Source organism: Natrix helvetica (assembly GCF_964273705.1).
Source record: "Natrix helvetica genome assembly, chromosome: 3".
Classification (NCBI taxonomy): domain Eukaryota; kingdom Metazoa; phylum Chordata; class Lepidosauria; order Squamata; family Natricidae; genus Natrix; species Natrix helvetica.
In genome coordinates this window covers 116,070,863-116,094,381 of record NC_138549.1, presented here as the reverse complement: position 1 = coordinate 116,094,381, position 23,519 = coordinate 116,070,863, and the positions used below count along the sequence as shown (strand labels likewise).

The window sequence follows — 23,519 nt, the reverse complement described above, 5'->3', positions numbered from 1 at the left end:
GGAATTGGCTATAAACTGGCATCTTGCAAGATGTGCAGTATAAAAATGAATACACTGCAATCAATAAACAGTAAATGTCTGCTGTTAGCCTCTCTAAATAGGCGAAAGAATGCCAGAAGCCTGAAAACTATTTGGAAGCACAGAACACCAAATCCGTCTACCACTCAGACGTTCGTTTTGTCAGTTTCTCTGTATCAAAATACTGGTGTAAAACAACTTTTCTTATTGTGAAGAGGATACAGCATACTGTAGCATGTCAGAGTGCTGAAATTTCTGCTCTAAAGAAATCTGTGTGGTTATCTGCCTTACTCCAAGTTCCACAGAGTCAACTGGTTCCCACAAGGCACTGTTTTGGACACAAAATAAGCATTTCTCCCTGTTTTTATTAAAAATGTGTTTTATTATAATCAAACTGCTGCATTTTGGGAAATATGGTGTGCGTGATTGATAGGACACATGTGCAAAATAAATAGTTGGCATAAATACATAAATAAAGTTCTTTTGATGTTCACACCATGTAGGCCCCACAGCTGAACAGTCTGACAGGTTCAAAACTTCAAGTGGGCAGCTTCTTTTTAAGCTGTTCAAGTCTGTACCAATTTGTGAGATCTCCTGCTATACCCTGGACTGAAAAGCAGCCAAAAAATTGGAGCAAACAGGTCATTCACAGTTTCAGCAAAAAGGAGTCCCATTTGCTTAATTAGTGTAACAGTTATATTACCCAACATGTCCCTTCATAGCTTCAAGTAACACTAAAAGCCTGAATTGATCCAGATTTTAAGGCCGAACATTCAACTCTTGCCAGTAACTAGTCCTTCCAAATTTGGAGGAGTTCTTCTTTACTAATTCTAGAGAACAGGCAATTGGCATTTTGGCCAACTAGAGTGGCTCATGCATTTTTGTTTAGAACTATATTATAGCTGGCACAAGAAGCTGTTTATCTGCTTTCACAGTAGAGAAGTCAGCCATGCCACAACTGCTTCCTTGCATAAGCCTTTTCTTCTCTAGATAGCCACACCCAATTCACAGCTTTGGTCCATGAGTCAGAGCCAAGTGACGCTTGGGTAGTAATGCAACTCCCAGCGGTGCAATGCCAGTTTCCTGAGCAGACGATGGTAGTGTTGCAAGGACTTGAGACAACACATAAGTAAAGCCACCAATTTCTATATTTTACTCCTCTTTCTATCAGGCTCTGGTACACCACTTTCCATACCAAATATCTGCTATCAGGCATTAGACCAAAAGCCTAGAAACCATCATAAAAAATATTTGTATTTTCCTTACCCTGTACTGTTCCCTGTATATAGTGTATGGAGCGTAATTTCTTCTTCCTTTCTACCCAGTGACACCATGTGCATAACCAATTGTGCAACAATTGCACAGACATAAAACTTAAGGCATCTATCCCTACACCATTCGTCTGTGAACCGAAGCATTCACATCAAGCCATTTTTTAAAACACAAGGAACACAATGATGGCAAGGGATCCAGAAGTGGATGAATCCTGAGGAGTGGCTTGGAGCTACATGTGTGCACATTTGAAGTTTTCCTTTCTAGAAAATTAGACATCGAAATGCTTTCAACTGTGGATGCCTAGAGTTTGCCATCCTTTATGCTATTAACGTATCCCTCCTTGGAGTAATGGGATGTTCTGCTGAGATTACTCCACTTGCAGCCTTAAGCATCTGCTCGCTGTAGCAATAGTTTGAGAATATACTTGAGCCGACGTTGAAGTTCTGGTGAACAGCCCAGTTCTGCAATGCTGCTCATCTTATAAGTATAGGAATTCCTATCACGGTTTATGTAGGTAAGGAGGCAGGAGTGGTCAAGTTTGCTGAAGATCACCTTGATATGATTGTTGTAAAAGTTCACCTATAAAAAAAGACAGCACAATCCCTTTCTTAATACTCATCATTGATGGCTATTTAAGGGTCTAGCACAGGACTGTCAAACTCACAGCCTGCGGGCTGAATGCGTCACATGCTGGCCACGCCCACGTTTAGGGAAGGGGGGGAAAGTTGTGATACATCATGTGACGCCGTAGGTTTAACACCCCTGGTCTAGCATTTATTTTTTTAATTCTCCACTTTTATATTGCATGCATCCAGATTAAACACAAATAACTCTTCTTCAGTTATAGACTGCTGTAAACAATGTTCCATAACTTTAGCAGAAATAGGCCTGAAATTTTAGATCTGCTTTTTGATGGATTACCTTTTATATTTTAGAGGTGGATTAAGCATATAAGCATTTTGCTTGACTTACTATATTTCACTTCCTGCTGAAAATTGGCAGGAAATTGAACAGCTACTATTTAGTGGCTTGCTACTAAATTCTGGCTGTATGATCTTTGTGGCTATGGAGACTGTAAAGAATATGTGTGCCACACCCCTGGTTGACACATTTGCTAGGACACTATGAGACTTTGGCTGCACTTTTCTTTCTCTGTTCCCTTCAGTTAAAACACTGGAAGGAAGCAAAATGCAGAAGTTGAACTGAAGGGCTAGAAACCAGATATACAGAAATGGGCTTATCCAATATATGTTACATTACTATAACAAACATATATGCACTTATATTGTGCCTTTTCTCCAAGTATAATAAGGTAGCAAATATCAGTTTATTGTTTATTCTACTCTGAAAGCAATAAGCATAGGATTCCCTCCTCATAGGCAACTCCTTTCCATTTCACAGCCTTATATTTTCATGAGGAGGAAGGAGTATTAGGTATGTTCGCCACCTTGCATTATTTATAGAAATAGTGAAGGCAAGAAATAAATAAAAACCTTCAAAAGATAAGCTACCTTTGGCATCAGTGACGTGCAGTCAGGTGAGTCAGGTGAGGCACAGCCTAACCTCTCATCATCAGGGCAGCAAGTCATTCGATAGGAAACTTGCCTTTTGGGAGGAATGACCCAGCTTGGCTCCCGCTTTTGATCTGCCGCCCAATGACCGAACGGAGAAGCAAAGAGGCAGGAGAGACAAAGCAGGAGCCAAGCCGAGTCATTCCTTCCAAGAGGCAAGTTTCCTATCGAATGACTCGCTGCCCTAGACTCGAAGGGGGGGGAGAGGCTTCCTCCGCTCCCCATCTGCACTGCCCTCGCCCGACAAGCGCGCCCCGGATTCCGCGCAGCTCTGGCAGGCGGTGCCCTGGCCGAATCCCAGGGCGGAGGGCGGCAGGTCGCAACTGAGCATGCCTGACTGTGGAATTCTGGGAGTTGAAGTCCACAAGTCTAAAAAAATTGCTGCCTCACTAGCTATAAACCTCACCGTATGTCACTGTTTGGCATAGCATCTTTCTGTTAATAATAAGAGTTCTCATGTCAGTCAACATGAAGTAGCCTTGGAAGTGTTTGGCATGAGAAGTCTGTCTAGGATTCTATTAAGTAGACAAGTTCACAGGTCATAAATACTTTTACATAAGAGACTTGTTGCATTACACACCTGTAAAGTTCCATTGCTGAAGAGCATCAGTAAAGCCTGATTAGTCTTCACCCACTGTAAGAGCAGCAGAGGCGTCTGTCCAGCCTCTTCTATGCTGGGCAAATCTCCACCCTTTGAAAGAGGACAGAAAAGTTAGAAAAATGGACAAAAGGACGATCAGTTCCTAACATTCCTCCTCAATCTATTCTCAGCATTCCCACCCACATGAGAATAAGTTAATTCCTCAGCTTCTACTGCAAAACAACAGCTCAGGTACATCAATGCCAGAAATCATATTTAAGAAAAGACAAATTAGCAAAAATTAACTGCATTCTGCAGAATTTTAACTGCAGCTTCATTACACATGTGGAATAGGCATAGCCAGAAGGATAAGGCATAGCATCTGAGTACAGATCAGACAGTGGGACCTGCTGATCAAAGAGAAAGGGAGGGAGGGAGGGAGGGAGGGAGGGAGGATTTAACTATTCTCTTTGAAAGTATGAAAGATGCATATCAACTTCTAGATGAATTTGTAGGCAATTCCTTCTGCATTCAGAAACCATCACAGCATAAACATAAACATACATGACATCTCACCTTCATGAGGTGCTCCTCCATGTATGAAGCAAAGTACTGCAGAATCCCCATCTGTTCCTGGAGCTGTTCGGGAATGGCAGAAGTCGGGAAGGTGAAGTGTTTGCTATTTGTCAGGTTGTAATGCACTTTCCTAAAAGGCAAAGAGAATGTCATTAGCTATAGTAGCGAGAAGCACTTTGGATCTATTATGATGTACAAAAGTATTTACATATGGTAGAATGAAATGGAGAGGTGTAAACTTATTTGGATTTGATTTTTCAACAATTTAGTATTGGTAACACCAACAATCCTGCCGTAGGACATGGCAGTGGAAGTGCATAGCTCCTAAAGAGGGTTTCTAATATAGTGATAAATATTAAAATGTGTTTTAAAAATACATATCAGGTCTTCTACGGCAGGGGTCCCCAACCCCCGGTTCGTGGACCGTATACCAGCAACTGGGCTGCGCAAACAAGCGAAGCCCCATCTGTGGGATGCAAAACCACACTCCCTCTGATCCGTGGAAAAACCTTTCTACATGGAGCCGTGCCCTGGTGTCCAAAAGGTTGAGGGCCACTGTTCTAGAGCAGGGCTGTCAAACTCACGGCCCGCGGGTCGAATGTGTCACGTGCTAGCCACGCCCACGCCCGATTTTGTGAAAGGGAGGGAAAAGTCATGACTTTTGACACCTCTTTTCTAGAGCATCCCAAGGGGGGGAAAAGGCAAGCACAAATTGTAGAGCTACTTTAAGCAGAAAATGTCACTTTTCCTTTCCCTCCTTGCTCATGCCTTCAGTCATCCATTATTTTATTGCCTGTTCTACCCAGTGATTATCATTCAGCCAATAAGGCTGAGCAATAGGTCCTCCGCTATAGCGCAGAGCTGATCCAAGTGCTTTACCAGCCTCAACTATATCCATATCCCTTCCTCAACTCCTCAATCAACCAATTTCTTCCACTTACTTCCAGTCAGCCGAAAGAGACATGTGAGTTCCATCATTGAAGAGGACACCTATGCTGTGGTTGGAGAGCTGGTAACCAAATCCGTACTTGTTGGAATAATCCACCCACTTGCTCACCCAAAGAAAATGTTCATGGCAAGCCAGGGAAGCAGGGTTCGTCTCAGCTGGACAATGAACAAAGATACTTATTATTTTAGGAGAAATTAATAAGTATTAGATCAAACAATCCTCTTTAAAGAACTGTATCAAAGACAGAAATCATAGAAAGGAGCAAACTAAGATGGCTCCTCTTCCTCTTTCCCAACATCAGCCTCTAAATATGGAGGACGAATATGGGAAGCAAGAACTATTCCTTATTTATGAAGAACCACTCTCTTCCAATTCATAACCAAGTGCGAAAGGCCATTTGCACATTCAGCCAGGAAAGCTTATATACAGGCCTCTATATGATTTAGCTTTCTTTACAATGTTCAAATCCTTTGTAAAGAGCGTTTCAGCTCACATGGAAGCCTTTGCGTGCAAACAAAGGCTTCCTTAAGGGCACTTCCAGCTGACACAAATATAACTGGAAAAACCGGCTTCATCGTAGCTGCTTACATGGTCAATTTTAATCTTGAATAGGATTACAATTTTCCAGCATCCTAAGTCATAGTGAGAGACTCAAAGGCAAAGATCATTGCCCAGTATCTCTCCCACTACAAATGGGGGGAGGGGGGTCCGATATGCTGTTCTCCATTCCCCCTCCTAGTGAACAGACCATCAACACTTGGACATTAATATTAAAAAGGACTGGGAGAAGGAAAAGTTTTCGGAGGCTACGATATAGAGCTTTGTACCGCCTGTGCTTTATCCTGTTTATTATTATTATATTATATTAACTTTCAGGAGAGAAGCTCTTTCCACATGGTCCACCAGCCCATTCCAGATTTCTGAATATCCTTTACTTACCCGATGGCATAATAGAAAGACAGTTCTTCAGGAGCCCAACAGCAGATTCAAAAAGAGCTGATGCTGTGACACAGTCTTCAAATACTAGACAAAAGAAAAATAATGACACAAGATTATTCCAGCTTCTATGGAGCAAGCTTAAGGAGATCCTTGTTTGCGAAGCTAACAAACTGAATATATATATATATATATTAGAGAAATTCATTCTGATTAGATAATGTAAAACTGCAATCCCTGGTTCACCAAAGTAGCAAAATTGATTGAGCCTCTTAAAGCTATACTAGTACCTTTTGCTGTTCCCTGCCAGACCATAGCAGAAGACCATCTGGCCAAGGTGGCCCCCACTCTGCTGTTGTTTAGAAGAGCCATGGAGACCCAGGGCCTTTGGCAAAGGAGAACAAGACCTCCTCACTTTGAGCCATCTGGCCTGTCCCATTTGCCAGCTTGTATCTTTCTTTTTCCTGTTTCAGTAGTTTTATTCTAATTTGATTGCTGTAATCCACTCAGAGTCCTTGAAGTCAGGCCACATACAAGTTTAATAAATTGTTGGTCAGAAAGTCAGCCAGATGATTAGACTGAATTTGGCGTTTTTATGCACCTGTTGAGTCCTTCCCAAATACCTGGAGTAGGCAGATGCTGTTTAATGGTGTTAAAAGATTTCATCTTTAAGGTGTTCCAAGCAAAGCTGCCTTTTACAATTGACTGATGGTGATTTTGTCAATGACAATGGTGTTCAGATGGCACTCCAGATGTTTTGGGATAGTACCAATAGCAACAGGTGCCTTGGGTACAATCTTTGCTTTCCCTTGGTACAATCATTCTACAGCTATTCGTAGGACTTTGTATTTAGTGGATATTTTTCTCCATTTCTTTCTCTTCTATTCTGCTGTCTTCAGGTATTGCCATGTCTATTGCCAAACTTTTTAAAAAATCTTTCTTCACAGTTGCTATGTCTGGGGTGCTGTATGGCAGTGTTGGTCAGTTTAAATGTTAAAATCCCAGAGCAATTTAGCTTCTTTATTTTCTATTATTTTGTCTATTTTGTGGTCCTACCAGTTCTTACTTACAGGTAAAATAGTATTTCTTCCAGATGTTCCAATACCACATTGTTGGTACTTTGTCATGCCACTGATCATGATCAGTCTGTGCAATTTTCTTCAGCGACTAACTAGGTGGTCCACTTCAGCCTCTTTGCAGAAGCGGCTTTTGCTCTCTGTGGCTACCTTTCTCAAGACTGGTTTTGTATGCACTTTGTATGCTCTTAAGACTTAGTCTTATGCAGCCAGAATTAGGCCCTCAGTCTGTTTCTTTCCTGCCCTTAGCTATTGCCTGGTCTTCTTGTTACCAGCTTGCCTATTTTTTTATTTCTGTACTGGCCATGTAACACTTTGCCTTGTCATGTCTCTTTTCTATCCTTCACTTGGTCTTTTCTTGTAGGTCAGTTTGGTTTCTCCAATATTTAGTAAGCCTTCATCATGAAATAGCTTCAGTGCATCTTCTTCCTTGTATTTCAGATATTCTTCCAATGATCTTTTTTCTTCTTCAAATGTCAGATGTACTTGCAACATTGCATACCTATGTATGTTCCTTGGTAAATATTACCCTTTGTCTAAGAAAGGCCAGGAATAAGTTTTGGTTCTGCTATTGGACTGATAGCTATCTTGAATTTCCAATGTTATGAGGTCATCTGTTCAAATTACAATCCTGATCTCAAGTATTTGCAAGCCTACTGCTTGTCTATGGAGATTCTCAGTCATCAAAGTCATAGTTGTCCCAAAGGTGCTTTTTCAAGATGCAACTGGACTTCGTTTTTCTTTGAAGACGTTTCGCTTCTCATCCAAGAAGCTTCTTGAGCTCTACTGCTTCTACTAAACTCCTTCTTATTGGATTTAATCCACTAAACCAACTTTGTATAAGTTTAAAGATAGCCACTTCTGGGTAAATGTATTCTGAACATCACCATATCCTACTGGAGATAATGGTAATTCTCACCTTCACAGCTGCTAGCTGTTGTCCCACGAATGGATCTGGAGATGGACTTCTGTGAACCCTCTTCAGCTAGGGTCTCTGTAGGGCTAGAGCTAGGACTCTGACCATTCACAGGAGTGACCTTAAAAAAAAACAGTGTCATTTTAGTCTATATCCTTCTATCCATCCGATCTTTTATTTCTCGTTAATTTCAGTGTATACTACTAATCTTTCTTTCTTCCCCTTCTGAAAGGGCCATGTGATCAATGAAGTTCCTAAAGTTAACTTACTTCATTTCTGTCCACAGTTTTGTGACTTATTTGCCTACAGATAGAGGTCTTTACAAGGCCAGATACCAGCTTAGAGATGTCATCTTTCTCTTCAGAAGAAGCCTTCTTAACTGTAGAGGGGGAAATTCACAACAATTATATAACAGGCAATTCTGAGTGACAAAACAAGTTCAAGAAGGATAATATCTATAGAAGATTGTGTTAAAACCAGAAAACTACATTCGTCTTGACCACAATTCTATCCAAAAGATGATAATATAGGAATGATATAGTTGATAATATGGCCAAATTTACAGCTCCCTTGTCCATTATTTATATTTCAAATATCATATAGTAAATTGTTAAGAATAACTTGCCTGTTGCCAATCCTGGTACTTTCAAAATTTCCCAGGCATGCAAAGGCAACACCCAAACCAATTAAAATTAAATATTCTCTGGTGCTTGGTCTAAGACGTGCAACCAAAAGAGCACAAACTAACTGGATAGGATAGGCATGCTATCATCCAAAACGGTTTTAGGGTTTTAGGAAATATGTCATACACTAGATCACACTGCAAAACTCACCTTTGGACTTTCTTTTTCTAAAGAGTGTCTTTGTGACCTTTACCAAAAGGCTCTTAGCAGGGTTGGGGGGGCTCAGTTCGGGCGTCATCATGCAACTGCTGGGTGGGAGCTTATCAGGTGTGTATGCCTAGAAAGTTAAAAATATTAGTAAAATTAAACTAACCGCCAGAGCAGAAAGCATTCATTATATTACATTTCTCCTTTTTCAGAACTCTCTTATGCAGGTTTGAGACTGGTCCATTTTCATGTTCCACAGTCATGGGTTTTAAAATTCTGCAGAAGGTTGTGATTTAAGAGGCAAGAATGAGGCTGTTCAGAAATCAAAAGCCAGAGCAAAGAGCAGAATCATGTGAGCATAAGCGTTAATTGGAAGCAGGATGTAATTATCTAAATTACAATCCAGGCAAGATTCCAGGAGCTCACACCCTTAGTAATAGGGGCAGGGATGTTCTTACGCTGCAAGGGCCCCAATGATGGCTTCACCTGAAAACCTCGCCTCTAGAAGGGCAACATCCAAGCAAAGCATGGAGATACAACTACCAGTGGATTGTATTTTGTTAACAGCCCAGTTTGTGGTCCTGGCATTACTGCGCCAAAGTTGAAATAGTGCACTTTTGAAAGGACTCGCCTTCGTGAAAAACTCGTGGTCCAAGATTTCTTCCAAGGTGAAGCGTTCCTCTGGGTTGCGTTTCAAGATGCCCGTGAGAAGGTTTTTGGCCGAGACAGAAAGGAAAGGAGGAAGCGTATATACAACATATTTGATGCAACGATAGGTCTCCTTGAGATCTGAAGTCTCAAAAGGTGGGTTTCCACATAGTAAAGTGTACCTAAGATGTGGGAGGGAGAGAAAGAAGAGAGCAACTGATGAATGCTAAGGAGGTGAAGGATACCACTTCTCTGCAGTCAGCACTGGCAGGCTCTCTATTAGCACTTGACTCAGCAGCAACCATGGAGGAAGTTGATATTAGACAACACCCAGCTTTATGTTTTCTCTGTAATCAAGCTCATGAGACATTGCTATTCCTCCAAGTGCCTGCAGACCGGAGGTACATCCGGCTGGCAGATGAGAGCTCCTCCATGTGATCAGAGCTAAGAATCTCTTAGGAACTAAACTTTTCTGGAATGAATCTGAGCTGAAGAAGAACAAGGAGTTCTTCCCTTAAGTGGCTTCTCAGTGAAGATCCCTCTCCCCTTTCTCAGCATTTAGAAGTACATTTTCCATACGTGCCGTGTAAACAGGAAACTGTGGGTAACCAAAGCAAAGCAATCTAAAGGCTCAGACTATTTTTCAAGATGCTCCGGAAAACTGCTGAATACCACCTGAGAGTTAAACAGTCACCCTGTGCGCTGCAGAGAAGCCACTTTTTTCCATTTGTTTTGAAGAAATTAAAAAAACAGGTCATTAAAAGTTTAACGACAGCACTAATGTTTTGAGTTTTAGAGCAGCGTTATATCAATGTATGCTTAAAAACACATGAATCACACATATTATCTAGTCTAGATAATCACTTGAGCTTTTTCTTGAGGCTATTTTTTATAGACTGGAGGAACAATGAAACTAGACTGTCATGGAGACCTGGTATCAAGAAGGCATCAACAAGGGAAAGTAGATGCCTTTTGTCATCAACTCCTTTTAATGCCCTCAAGGAAACATTTTTGGAGCACCATTTGTCTGAAATAACATATGGTCCCATTGAGCAGGAGGTTGGACTAGAAGACCTCCATGGTTTCTGCCAACCCTATTATTCTGTTATGTTTCCTCAGAACACTGTATGTTATAGACATACGGAAGGAGTGTCCCAAAGATGCTTTTTCAAGAGGCAACTGGACCTTCTGATTTTTCTTTGAAGATGTTTCGCTTCTCATTCAAGAAGCTTCTTCAGCTCTTCTACGGAAGGAATATTAAGATTTGCAGAAACCAAGAGAGAACTAAAACAGGCCTCATGAAAGTTACTGCCTCCATGAAGTCCATTTTGACTTGGGCTTACATGGTACTCAAGGAAGTGATTGATTTATATATCCCATTTATCAAAGCTTGGGGAAGGTTCATATAATGCTATTTTGTGATTACTTTGCAGTTTCCCCATAATACTCTGCTGAAACTGAATTTAGTAGCTGGAATTTGGCCTTTTGCTATATTCTATCTATTTTACTAGAATTCCTATTCAGGTTCTCGATCCAGTCTAACCTTTGACCTAACTTCAGTACTTTTAAGTGACAAAACTGAAGCAGACTTTTAAATGGCGCTATAATATACATGTGCATGCACCTATTCATGCTTACTATTTTACTTTATTTACCCATATAAAAAAGCAGATCTTTACAAAAGCCACACTGCAGAAGCAAAATCAATCGTAAAATTTAAGATCTAGACTTACATGACACAGCCCAAAGACCATACATCTGATTCTGGCCCATGTCCTTGTCGCAGTAACACTTCTGGAGCAAGGTAATTTGGAGTACCACAGATAGTCCTAGAGGACAAAAGAACACAATATGAGACAATGAACCGAGCCTAACATTTCTGCAATTCTCTTTCATGCCTTCTATTCATTTTGACAAAATACTTATTATGCCAAGGGACAACTTTTCCCAACCTAGTATCCTTCATGGGGTCAGGTCAGGATAGCTAGAATTTTCAGCTAATACTCATGGGTGTACATTTAGGAGGTAAAGAAATGATCCTGCTGCTGCCACCACATAGCAGGTCTGGTAAATAGGACTGAAGTGTCCCATTCCCCCCCCCCACTCCCAAAAAATCCCACCAAAATAGCCTCTCAAATTAGCCAGCTATTTGTTAAACGTAAATTGTCAAAACTGGGAAGAAGAACAGTTCCAGTAAATCAAAAATGAGCCTTTAAGGAAATATATATATATATAATCAAAATATTTTTTTTATTTTGAAATTTCACTACTGCTAGGGGTTTTTAAAGCTATAATATAACTTGATCCATTCATTTTTAGGAGAAATTAAACTTTTCATCAAGAGTGCCAGAAAACCAAACACGACTTGCCATTTTTATTTTGTCATTTCTTTTATTCTGCAGCTGGGCTTCAGAAATCTTCCTTCTTCCAGCCACTTCATAAGTCATATGAACACATACATTGCCTTGTTCTACGAACAGGACATGCAAGAAGCTTTTTCACAACTTCCCAATGAGGAAGTATGAGCCTTCTGCACCTAACAACCTGTGCTGGTAAGATTGACACTGCTTTCCCACTAATACCCATTTCTGATCGGTACGATTGTCAACATTTGCACGAAGTGTAACACAATGTAAGCTTACCCATTGTTTCCCTCTATGGAGCAAACCACAAGGTCTCAGCCTTAGACATTACTACAGACACCACATTGTTTCTTCGGTGACCAAGTTCCAGGCTGATGCAAAGGAGTCTATTTCAAGTCCCTTGGCCCCTGTTGCACTCAGATTCTTCCCCTCCCCCCAAAACACAGCTGCAAAGAATGAAGCACCAGGACAATAAAGCTCTGTAAAAGAAGAGCCTTCACCCTTACTTAGAATAAAGACTGCATTAGAGATTGCAGCACAAGAACATAGTCCCAAAGAAATACAGCAGGGACTGGCAACATGGGCCTGCAAATCCTAATGTTTGCATTGGTCCACCCCTTCTAATTTTTCTAACCCATCACAGACTCTTTTGAAAAAATAGAATTTAGAACTTCCACTAAAAATCTGATTTTCAGGCTTATTGGGAGGGGGGGGTAGAGAAGGGTTAGGCAACTGGGAGATATTAAGCAATACAGCAAAGGCCCAGAGAATTTGCTGATGCCCTGCATAAAAATGTTGAACCACTTACTTTTTTCTCTGGTCTGCAGGCTCCTGGCGAGCAGCCAAACCAAAGTCACCAACTTTCAGTTCCATATTTTCATTGATGAAAAAGTTACCTGTGGCAGACATATTGGTTATTTGCTCAGTTTTTATTACCTATTCCCTGCCTTTCTACCTCAATTTGACATTACAAAAATATTCTCCGAGTTTGCACCTCCCTGGCCTCTAAGGCCAAGAAGTTACTAATCCTATATACAATAAGTGCCATGTAAATAAAAAAAAAGTTTAAACTGAGTACATTTAAGCATTTAGAATCCCAGTTTTTGTTTTTTTGTTTTTTTAAAGAGAAGATCTTAGCATGCAAATATAGAGAGATTAGACTGTGTCTCCTTAAGGCAATCTCATTCTCAAAACAAGTACTGTAGTTAATAAGTTAGATATATATTTTTGGCACAATTTATTTTACCCATGAGTAAGAGAGCAGCTGTGGTGTACGTACCCAACTTGAGGTCTCTGTGTAAAATGCCCTTAAGGTGGAGGTACTTCAAAGCAGAGATTATTTGTTTGAGGTAATACCGAACCTCTGGCTCCAGGAGGGTATGGCGGGACTTCCAGATATGTGCCAAAGACTGGAACAAGACATAATTAATCATAAAGAGGCTACAAGCAGATTGCTATTTGGCGCACTGTTCATAACTCAAGTTCAAATACCCACTCCTCTGTGAAATTCAGGAGTAAATAAGAGCCACTTATTAATCTAATCTGCTCCACAATTCTTCAATTTGATAAGATGGAAAACTTTAAGCCATACTGGTGATTAGTGGCAGGAAAAGAAATATAATAAATGGGACATAGAGATGAGTGTCCCAGTTACCCAGGAACCTCATGACAGTAAAGGGGTTAGAAAGGTCTTCTCCTCTATCCTTTACATATCAGGCAAGGACAAACTTGTGTACAATAGATTTTGTTCTACTGTAACATCTTATCCACCATATTGGTATGCTAGCTAGGGATGATAGGTACTGAATGCATTGATGTCTTAGTGTCCATATGTTGCTCTTCCAAACTCTAATATTTTCCCAACCAAACTCGGTCTAAAGTGTTCTAATTCAAGTATGTTTCCATTTGATCCTAAACCCTCCTCCACATTCCCATCTAATCTTCTTAATAAAGTTATGGTGTATCTACAAGTTTTTCTAACTTTTTTCTCAGACTTCAAATAAAATCCGTGCAATACTTCGATGTCCACTTTCCAAAATTCAAGATACTCAAGTGACTAGACATTTTATCTTGTGGGTACAGTGAAATATGAACTGGACGAATGAAAATTGAACTGCCCAAATGAAAATTGATATTAAAGATTAAGAAGGCTCACCAAAGAAATTTTCAAATCTTAATCGCCATTTCTAGCAGAGGTCATTCTTCTCTTAAGTAATGGCATGAATTCTGATGTAACATCTACAAACACTATTTCAGCAAGTAATCCTTGCTGGACAGTTTAATACCCACTCTGACGTACCCCACAGCAACTGAAGCCATTAAGATGCCAAAAGTTGACAGTGTTTATATGAAATTAAAGTGCAAATAAAGAACAAGTAACTAAAATAGAACAAGTGCTACTTGTGGTAGTCCTAATGTCTATACTGAAAATACTTCTATGACAGATTCTTACAAAGAACATTTTTATCACTCTAAGAATACTTTCAGAGCAGAATTGAATTTAAGAAGACAAGCAGGAAGCATCAAAGTGGCAAATTGCAATTCACACCTTCAGTATTGGTTAGCAACCTAGAAGTGAACATCTTTACTAACAGCATTGTGAACAAAGTTTAACAAAAATGGACCTTGCAAGATGATAGCCCCAAATCATTGTTCCAGAGGGGGCATAACTTATGAACTATAACTATATTATCCATAGGAGAATGCACAATGCTATAAAATATTTTTGTTCCAACTGGTCATGTGATAGCAGCCCTAGTTTCATTGCCCAGCAGAGAACTTCCTAAGGCTTTGATGAAACAATGATGGTGAGAGACTATTAAGGCATCAAAAGTACATACGTAATTGTATAAGGAGAAGGCTATAATATAGTAAAACATGCTTCAGGGAACACACGGGGCTTCAGAGACAGAATGTAACTTAGTACTCACTTTCCTACTACAATGCTCAAGGAAAATATAAATGTTGTCTGCATCTTCAAAATGATGTGAGAACTTCACGATATGTTTGTGATGCAAATCTCGGTGTAGTTCAATTTCATTGATGATCTGAAAGAGTCACCAGAAGGGTTATAGTTCAGAAGCAACATCTAGCACAAATTGATCACTTATTCTCAGGCTGCTCAGGCCTCAATCACATACTGTACCTTCTCACGTTGGTGTGGTTTAGCGACTCTGCTGTGAGGGATAACTTTCACGGCATATGTTGCGTTGCTTGAGAGGTCAATTGCTTCATAGCATCTTGCAAATCCCCCCTGCCAATCAAAAAGCAAAAATTACCTATGTATGCTTCAGGAACCTCCCATTTTCCCGTGATGCACAAGTAAAATTATTGGAAGGCACTTATTCAAGACACCTACATTATTCTGAATATAATATTCTGAACATAAGACTGTAGTCAAGGTTCTTGGTCATTCTTACTTTTTTTTTAACTTCCTGCCCCACCGTCTCCCTTGCCCTATGCCGAAATAAGCCAATGGGCCATTGTTAGAGAGAGAGAGATGGAAAGACAAAGGAATGTAGAAAGCATCTACAGGTCTGGTCTCTAGGTAAAAGCTTCAGAGAGGAATAACAGGAATATTCTTTGTCAAATAGATTAATGTCCATAATAGCCTATTTATAATGTAGCAGGTTTTCTCAGACCTTCTGCTTTTTGTGACAGCACTGAGCAATAATAAACAGACCTAAAACTCCAAGATAAATATCTTGTCAAGAGCACAGCACAAATGGTACGGGTACGTAATTGCATAAGTAGGATGAGGTCACCTAGAAATATCTGGGAGCTGTTTAATGTCAAACTTTGTGTTAGAAAGATGAAAATGTGTCCAAAACGTTTGCCCATATTTGTCTCATTGTACCTATGACTCAAATGCATAGCAGATTTAAATCAGTTAGATGTAAGGACAGTTCAAGATTCATATTCTGGTTTATGATCATTCAAATTTTAACCACAGAACTATTATTTATAAACAGCAAATATAATGGTTAAGAAACCTAGAAACTGAATCCTATGATAAATAACTAGAATAATTTGGATTACTTTACTTGGAAAACATAATCTTCCTTACATACTGTATCCAAAAAAGAAATTTAATTTTTAGAAAGTTATTGGTGGCAGCTTGCTGACAGTAAAATAGTATGTTTCAGAAGATAATATGCTTCTTGGAAGGCATTCAACAGAAGTGGGTGGCTAGAGATACTTTTGATGCAGATTCTCACACCGAGGCCTAAATTTTCAAGCTAGTTTCAAATGTTAAAGCAACATGTTTGATGTGCTGACTACACAATCAAATATTTCATTGCTTCTAATGTTTGTCAGGAACATGCAGGTACAAATTTGATAAATTTCATCCAGCAATTTGAAATATACTATTCTTTCTTTGTTATGAATGTTTTTAAGATACAGTTTTGCCTACAGCTTTGGAGCTTACATTCACACTTTTGGGTTTCACTTTACTCACTGGTAGGCTTTTTTCAACAGAGAATGGCTAAGCCCTGTTCATATGACACCCAAAACAAAATTACTCTCCAGACAAGTTTTTCAAGCAGCATATACAAGCTTGGCTATACCATACTCCTTTGTTTGAAAAAGCTTCACACCTAAACAACAATTTGGCCAAGACAAACCAGTTTCTCTGCACCAGAGAATCCTGGCTTGGATATTGTCTTTATAGAAGCAATTTAGGCTAGTATCATCAAAAACAGTTCCCAATTGATAGCGGTAAGAAAACAAGTATTTCCACGCACTGCCATATTCAATGTAAAAGATTGTTTTTCTTGATATTAAACAAAAACATCACCATAACCAATGCACAGACACATTGCTTTGTACAATGTAGAGCAAACACAACCAAAATTGCACCCCTTCTAACAAAGTATGATCTTTGAAACACAATCAGTTTTCCTGGCAGAGATTTCCAGCATGAAAGCTGCTGTTTTCTTCAACCCATTCAGAAAGCTAGTTATGTATATTGCTCAACAAGTAGGCCAATTTTGTATGATCAAAAAAGAAAATATATTTTAATCAAAATATTCTTGCTCTTGTATTTTGAAAAATCCTCTGTATCCAATAATATATAACTCAGCAGCATGTACTTAAATAATAGCCTTATGTCATTTTAAATATAACAAATGCCTTTTTATAAGCTCCTGTGGATCAGTGTGTGCTTCATGAGATTTATGGACTATTGTCACAAAACACATTCTGATTGTTAGTCTGAAAATACAGAAATTGTAATTATCAAAACGGTGGGAAAATGTGACATAGACCTATATATTTACTGATCACCCATTCCTATGAAATCTACTTCTAGGTACATACATACTTTAAAATTTTAATAAATGCATGCTTCCATGAGTTATGCTAATTCCAGCTCTCCCACCTCAGTCTGTATTTTTAAATTTCACGGGTTGGTCTTAGGCTAAGTTTTTAATTTTTATAAACTTGTACAGGGTTTAAAGTTTAATCCGATTTTAACTATATTTATGATTATTTGTATGGTTTTTAATTTGGTACCTGTACACCGCCCCGAGTCCCTTCGGGGAGAGGGGGCGGTCTAGAAATCAAATCAAATCAAATCAAATAAATAAATGCCAAGAACTTTAGTAATGCAAGACCAGATTAAGAAAATATACAAAAAAACCTGTTTGCTTAATCTTGGAAATCATCTTTAGTTCTATTTTCACATGGTCATATTGCTTCATGAACATTAAAAGACAGCTATCTGTTTTAAAGAAAACACTTGCGAAGCCTCAAAATACTAGAAAAACCTAGAGCGAGTTCACACATGGCACTAAATCAGAGATTTATTTAAAAGAAAAACATGGCTTGGTGGAGAATGTCATAGTCACATTATGAGTATAGAATTCCACAGCCTCCACCAACAAGCACCACAGCCTTATTCAACGTGATGCTGTTAAATGCATTGAAAATTACTTCCCAGCCATCTGAGTTTTCAGTCATATTAGGTATAAATCACAGGGCTTGAAGTCCAATGCAACTGGAGAATAAACATACTGGACTGCCTTCAGATTCAAGCTATTCCTATTGAATAACTTGATGTACCTGTCTGAGCATGAAAGAGTCATGTAAGGATACAGTCCTCTAAATGCCTTTGGCATTTATGCCCCACCTTTTCTCTGGGATGCTCTGGGTAGCTTATAAGGAGATAACCCTCAGAAGTCTGAGGATTAGGCTAAGCTCATAATAATTCAAAAAAACTCCATATAAGCACAATTCAGATCAAGGCCACCCAGTCCCAAGACCAATTTCTGTGGCAGTTATTTTTTTGTACTAGGACTCATAAACCATTAAGTTGGGGAGATGATCAGCATATAATTTTTTAAAAAATAAATGAATAAAAATTGGAGGCCTAATAGGTGAAACACATATTTATCTGAAGAATTCTAAACCCAGAAATTTTAGATCTCAAAGCTAAATCGAGTTTTTAGTCTTCATAACCCAGAAATCCATTGGCACCCAGCCACCTTCTAAATACTCTGTATTAAATCAATATTTGTTTTACTAGTTTTATTCTATTGTGATCACTTATATTTCTGTTGCTTAACCATGGTTTATTTAAGTCACAGTTGGTTAATTAACACAGCCCTAAACCATGTCATGTAAACTACTAGAAGTTGGCCACTGGGTCACCAACTGCCTAGTTTCTGCTAATCCCTACAATCAGCGGAGAGAAATTCTCTGCCAAGGTCAGTCTTCATAAATCCACGAGAAACATAGTTGTATTAACATTTGTTTGCTCACAATTAAATCCAATTTTCCAGCATCAACAAACAAGCCAACCACATGAATTGATTCCCATACAACCATAAGCTAGAGTTGGAATTCAGTGTCTTGTGAATAGCCTACAAATCCTTTTTCGCAGTCACCCAACTATCTGCAGAATGGAGAGACAAACTATCGCGGGTAACAATAGGACTAGCAAAACCAACCCAGGCCCGGATCTCTTTAAAAGAATCCTCTTAAGAGAGAATTGGTTTCCAATAGTGGGAAATCTCTGACGCTTTTAAAGGAAGGAGAAGAGGGAGAAGAACGCAGAGGCTCATGCCGGCGACAGAGGAGAACCAGATCGCATAAGATCCCACGCCACCCAATGGGGAGAGCACGGCAGGAGTCGTGCCCAGACAGGCCTGTCTCGGATCAATCGAAATCCTGCTGGGAAGGAAGAGAAGAGCCTCGATCGGGACGAGGCAAAAACCCAGGCCAGGAGAAGAGAAGCCTTTTGTTCCCCCATCACAAAAACAATCCTCAAGTACCACGCTTATTATCACGTTCAATCATTCCCAGCATAAACTCAAATAAACTACTACTGAAATCCATTCTCCCAATCGGGAACGCGGCTCATTCAGCCCCTTTCCGTGCTTGGAACAGAAGCCAGCTCGGCTCATCCCTCGGACACGGACTGCAGAGCGGCCGCGGAATCGCGATCGAAACCCCCTCCAGCGAAACCTTTCCTACCGCACGTACCTTTCCGAGCAGGCGGCCTTTGGTGTAGGATCTGCCCGTGACTGGGTCACTAATAATTCGGGTGGGTGCTTCGGCCGGTCTAGAGGTCTCCATACGGGTGGGTTTAGGCGTCTCGATCGCGGGGAACGCAGGTTTGTACAGATCCGAGGCCATAACGTGGTCATTGAAAGGATGAGAAGGGGGGAAACAAACGGGCTCCATGATAGCCCGGCTTCTTCACTCCCTCCGAGGAGGAGGAGGAGGAGGGGGGAAGGAGTCGGCGTCCCGGCGCCTTCTCTCGAGCGCTCGCAAAGACACGTGCCGCGCCGGCAAAGGAAGTTTCATCTACTCTTTCTGCGCCTAGTCAGGGAATCCCGGTACTTTTATCAATGAGTGAGTCTGACGTCATCGAATAGGAAACCCCACCCGCCAAACTAGAGGGCGGGAATTAGCCCTTAAAGAACCCGACGCCTCTCTTTAAAACAAAAGAGAGATGAGAAATATTCCATCAGTTCTCTGGAAGAGCAAAAAAAAAAAAAAACCGGGGAGGGGAGGGGAATCGGAAAGCTGCATCGACGGAAACTAGAGATAAAATTTTTGAAGTGGCGCTTACAGATGCCGGGGAAAGGTAGATTAACCTCTGGGGTTTCTGCTCAAATATCTAGATGTATATGACTGCAAAATGAAGACCAGGATTGTGGGGCAATAAAGACTTCAATAAAGGAGAATATTTGTAGCCCAGGGTTGAAATGGGGGGGGGGGGGTCCCTTGGTGCTCTGTGAGGTTTTTTTTCCAGATGTTTTATTACCCTATGTAGGTACATCATCAGTGCTAGTCTAATAAAGATTTCGTTTTCCATCTCTAGGGAGCGTTTGGAGTTTTGCTCTCCAGAAATTGTAAGTTGTAATAGCTACTTGTTTTTCCATTTCCCGTTTAATGCTGAAAAACAGCTGCCATCTTCGGGATCCGAAGGACAGACATGGTAGACCTTGTGGTACAAATCTAAATTCTACATATCCAAGATCGTTGCTGATTTGATTCTGCAGGTTGCAAAAACTTTAACATAATCAAGCACATGTGTTTAATTAAACTTAGAATATAACCTGTCACGTGGACACGGTGAATTCACACATCACCCTAAGCTATAATATAGTTTGTTTGATTTTAACTTTGTGTATTCCAGAAACTCAGCTATTGTGGCTGGCAAACAACAGCAGGAGTTTGAATTAACTGCTGTGACTTAATTGTGGTTTATTCAAGCAAGCATGGTTAAAGAATGGTTTAACACATGTGAACCTGATCCCAATTAATGGTGTTCACATGATACATTTAGCCATGATTAGTTTTAGTGTACTAGAACATCTGGCTAGATTTATGCAACACATTGAATTATAAACTATTCATAATGGCTGGATTATACTACAATATGGCTAAAACCCACCAGGCTAGGTTAAAATAGGTGTGGCAAATCAATGATTCAGTGACTCATATGAACCCAGGGCTGGGTAACCTTGAACCATCCACTACTTCTAGCCTAATCAGCTGAGGCTAGTTTTTAAAACTAGAAGACAATAATTGTATTGGATACATATTAAAATCATTGTGTAATAATTAGGCTAGATGTCATGTAACTTAAAAGAGCATGATATTGAATGTGCAACTGATGTGCAACTATTTCGAGATAAGCACTTATATTGGAATCTGAATTGCTCACTCACTCATACTTTACAGGGCCCTTATGATGGCATTTATTTGTAATCCACTATATTTCCACAGTTCTATTTTTATCTGATTCACTCAGCAGAAAAGGCATGATTTTCTGGAAGCACAGAATACCAGTCCCATCCCAATGTATCTTAGCATTTATACTTATAATTATGGGTTTGCTATAAGGAGTAAAAATATTAAAAAAACCATCACCATAAAACTTTCAATGAAATATAGCAGTATCATTTTATTACCATTTTAAATCCTGTTACTAGGAATTATTTATGTATGTGTGAAATGCAGTTTTCCTTAAAATTATATCTCAATATGTTTGTGTTTGTTTGTGTACTGGCAAAAGCACCTTCTGAGAACTATTGCCATTTTAACTATTTTGAAATTCACTACTTTTTAAAAATATATAGCCACAATATTTTAATACAATCTAAATAATTAACTTTGAAAAGTAATAAAACCAGTGACAGATGCAAAAAAATTAAATGTGTTTGAGCAGTGGTGGATTCAACTGGCCAATAAATTGGTACCAATCTCAAAATACACATCTGAAAAACTCTGAAAGCTAGCATAAGGATTGTAGTAAGGCCGAAATAGATGTTTTATTGCAAAAGTGCAGTAGCTCCAAGCTGAGTGAAAATCCACAGAAATTCTGCTTATAAGAAGAAAACAACTATGATCTACATACTAGCATTGAGTCCAAGGAAGCTGGGTAGTTTAGAAATATGAAAAACAAATAAATTGAAAAACATCAGCCGGGAAGAAAATATGCCATGAGATTAGAATTGTAGCCCTGTTTAAAAAAGTAATAGTCATAATCATCAACCTAGTTTTACTACTAGGAAATATCTTCTATTGGCTACATATTTCTTCTTATTATTGTTTCCATGTATATCCCATTTCTCTCCCCCCCCCTTTTTTTCTTTTTGCAGATGGAAGCAGAATAAAAAATAATAATTCAGTTACTGTGCAATTTGAGGTGTAGTACTGAAGCTTGCCAAATTATTTGCCAACTAAATAAGAAAATCCCACGAATACCACTATCCTTCCCTACCAATTATTACCATTTGCTGCCCCACCATTAATTCAATGATTAGCTGCTCAAGGTAATTGTCTTATTGGCATAGGATACTTAATTATGATTAATTTAACTATGGTTTAACAATTGACCCAACCTTTTCAATTCACACCATACAATGAATTGCAGACAAACTTTGTGGGCTGTATTTGGACAACATGGTTGGTTAGTTTGAAGCCCAGACAATTAAACCTGATTGCATCACCATTTTACTGAGTCAATTGTAACCCCAACATGTTGTTTGAACCCCAAAATGCAGGCATTATATACAGGGTTGCTAATTCCTTTGGGATTCACACATTGTTGGAGTAGAAGTACAAAAGAAGTAGTAGTATTAGATTAGCCCTCCCTTCTGACCTCTGTCATGGAGATGAGTTGCTCCACAAGAAAGGGGCCGTTTCAGTCACTCCATCCACTGACATTTGGACAATTTATCTCCTGAATGTTGGGGTTATGGGTTGGGGGATGGAAATTGAGCAGAGAGAGTAAGCCTGACTTTCTTTTAGTGGCATGAACTCCAAGCCCAGTGAACCTCCCTGAGGGCTTTAGTGAGTCATGCAAATACAACCATTCTACCTCAGGGTATGGCTGATGATCCACCCCACCCCTCTTTAATCACCATAGCAACCCTGTGAAGTAGGTTAAGACTGTGGGACTAAAGCTAATTATGTGATGTATACCTCTTTGGCTTTACATTTCTTGAGTTTTCAAATTTATTTTAAATTTAAACTTTACACAAGTCACCACAGGAGATAGATAGATAGATAGACAGACAGACAGACGCGCGCGCGCACACACATGTATGTGTGTGTGTGTTTTATATATATATATAGACCACCACCCACCACCCAGGCCGTTACAATACAAAACAACAATGCACACACAGCCAGCACCAATCAGCACCAATCTACCAATCATGGTACAACCACAAAACCAATCATGCCACTTACTGAAACAAAGCCAGCACCCCATCCCCTCCCACCAAGATTTACAGAAAGATGGCAGCTCCGATCGCATTTTAAGCCCAAGCCTGAAGATGACAAGTGAGATCTTGCCGAAACGTTGCCAAGACAATCTCAATCCTACATGGGAAAAGACCCGAATACAACAAAACCAGCATATATATATAATTTGTTTGGTACATTCAGTTGACTAGTTTAAATAACTTTGCCTAAACTGCTGGCCCATGATCAGATCCTCATTGAGGAAACCCCAGGTCCCTCCCAACTTTGGGGGATTAGCTCTTATAAAAATTACAGCTGTAAAAACATCCCCTGGCTATCGCACAGCTTGCTTTCCTCATGGTCACATGACTGCATGTTGGGCACCTGGCAACAGGTCACCTTTATGACCAGTTATGGCATTTTGCAGTCATGTGACTGTGATTCAAAATGGGGGGGGGGGTTTGGCAGTTTCCAGCATTTTTCTGGTAAAAAACTCTCATTTGAAGGGATTTGTACTTGTAACTGCTGTTTTCACTTAACTGTCCCATTCACTTAACATCTATTGCAAAATGGGTC

At 39.7% G+C, this 23,519-nt stretch overlaps 1 protein-coding gene across 1 annotated transcript; it reads right to left on the bottom strand.

Moving 5' to 3' along the window:
- Positions 1–379: 379 nt before the first annotated feature.
- PLK3 (polo like kinase 3) lies at positions 380–19,577 on the bottom strand. The gene is made up of 15 exons (XM_081949622.1): positions 19,224–19,577; positions 14,884–14,991; positions 14,669–14,785; positions 13,018–13,147; positions 12,547–12,634; positions 11,109–11,204; positions 9,359–9,557; positions 8,731–8,857; positions 8,167–8,276; positions 7,901–8,018; positions 5,909–5,992; positions 4,962–5,124; positions 4,021–4,150; positions 3,445–3,555; positions 380–1,872 (listed from the first exon to the last, which is right to left on the bottom strand). The coding sequence occupies exons 1-15, from the start codon at positions 19,422–19,424 to the stop codon at positions 1,678–1,680; spliced, it is 1,977 nt and encodes a 658-aa protein (XP_081805748.1). The 5' UTR covers positions 19,425–19,577; the 3' UTR covers positions 380–1,677.
- Between the last annotated feature and the right edge of the window lie 3,942 nt (positions 19,578–23,519).

What these genes read in the sequence shown, in the direction of transcription:
- PLK3 (XM_081949622.1), bottom strand. Translation starts at nt 19,424, where the DNA reads ATGGAGCCCGTTTGTTTCCCCCCTTCTCATCCTTTCAATGACCACGTT. An exon ending in ACACAGAGACCTCAAGTTGG is followed by an intron (nt 12,635 to 13,017) that starts GTACGTACACCA and finishes TGTCTGCCACAG; the next exon opens with GTAACTTTTTCATCAATGAA. An exon ending in TGGTCTTTGGGCTGTGTCAT is followed by an intron (nt 9,558 to 11,108) that starts GTAAGTCTAGAT and finishes CCCACATCTTAG; the next exon opens with GTACACTTTACTATGTGGAA.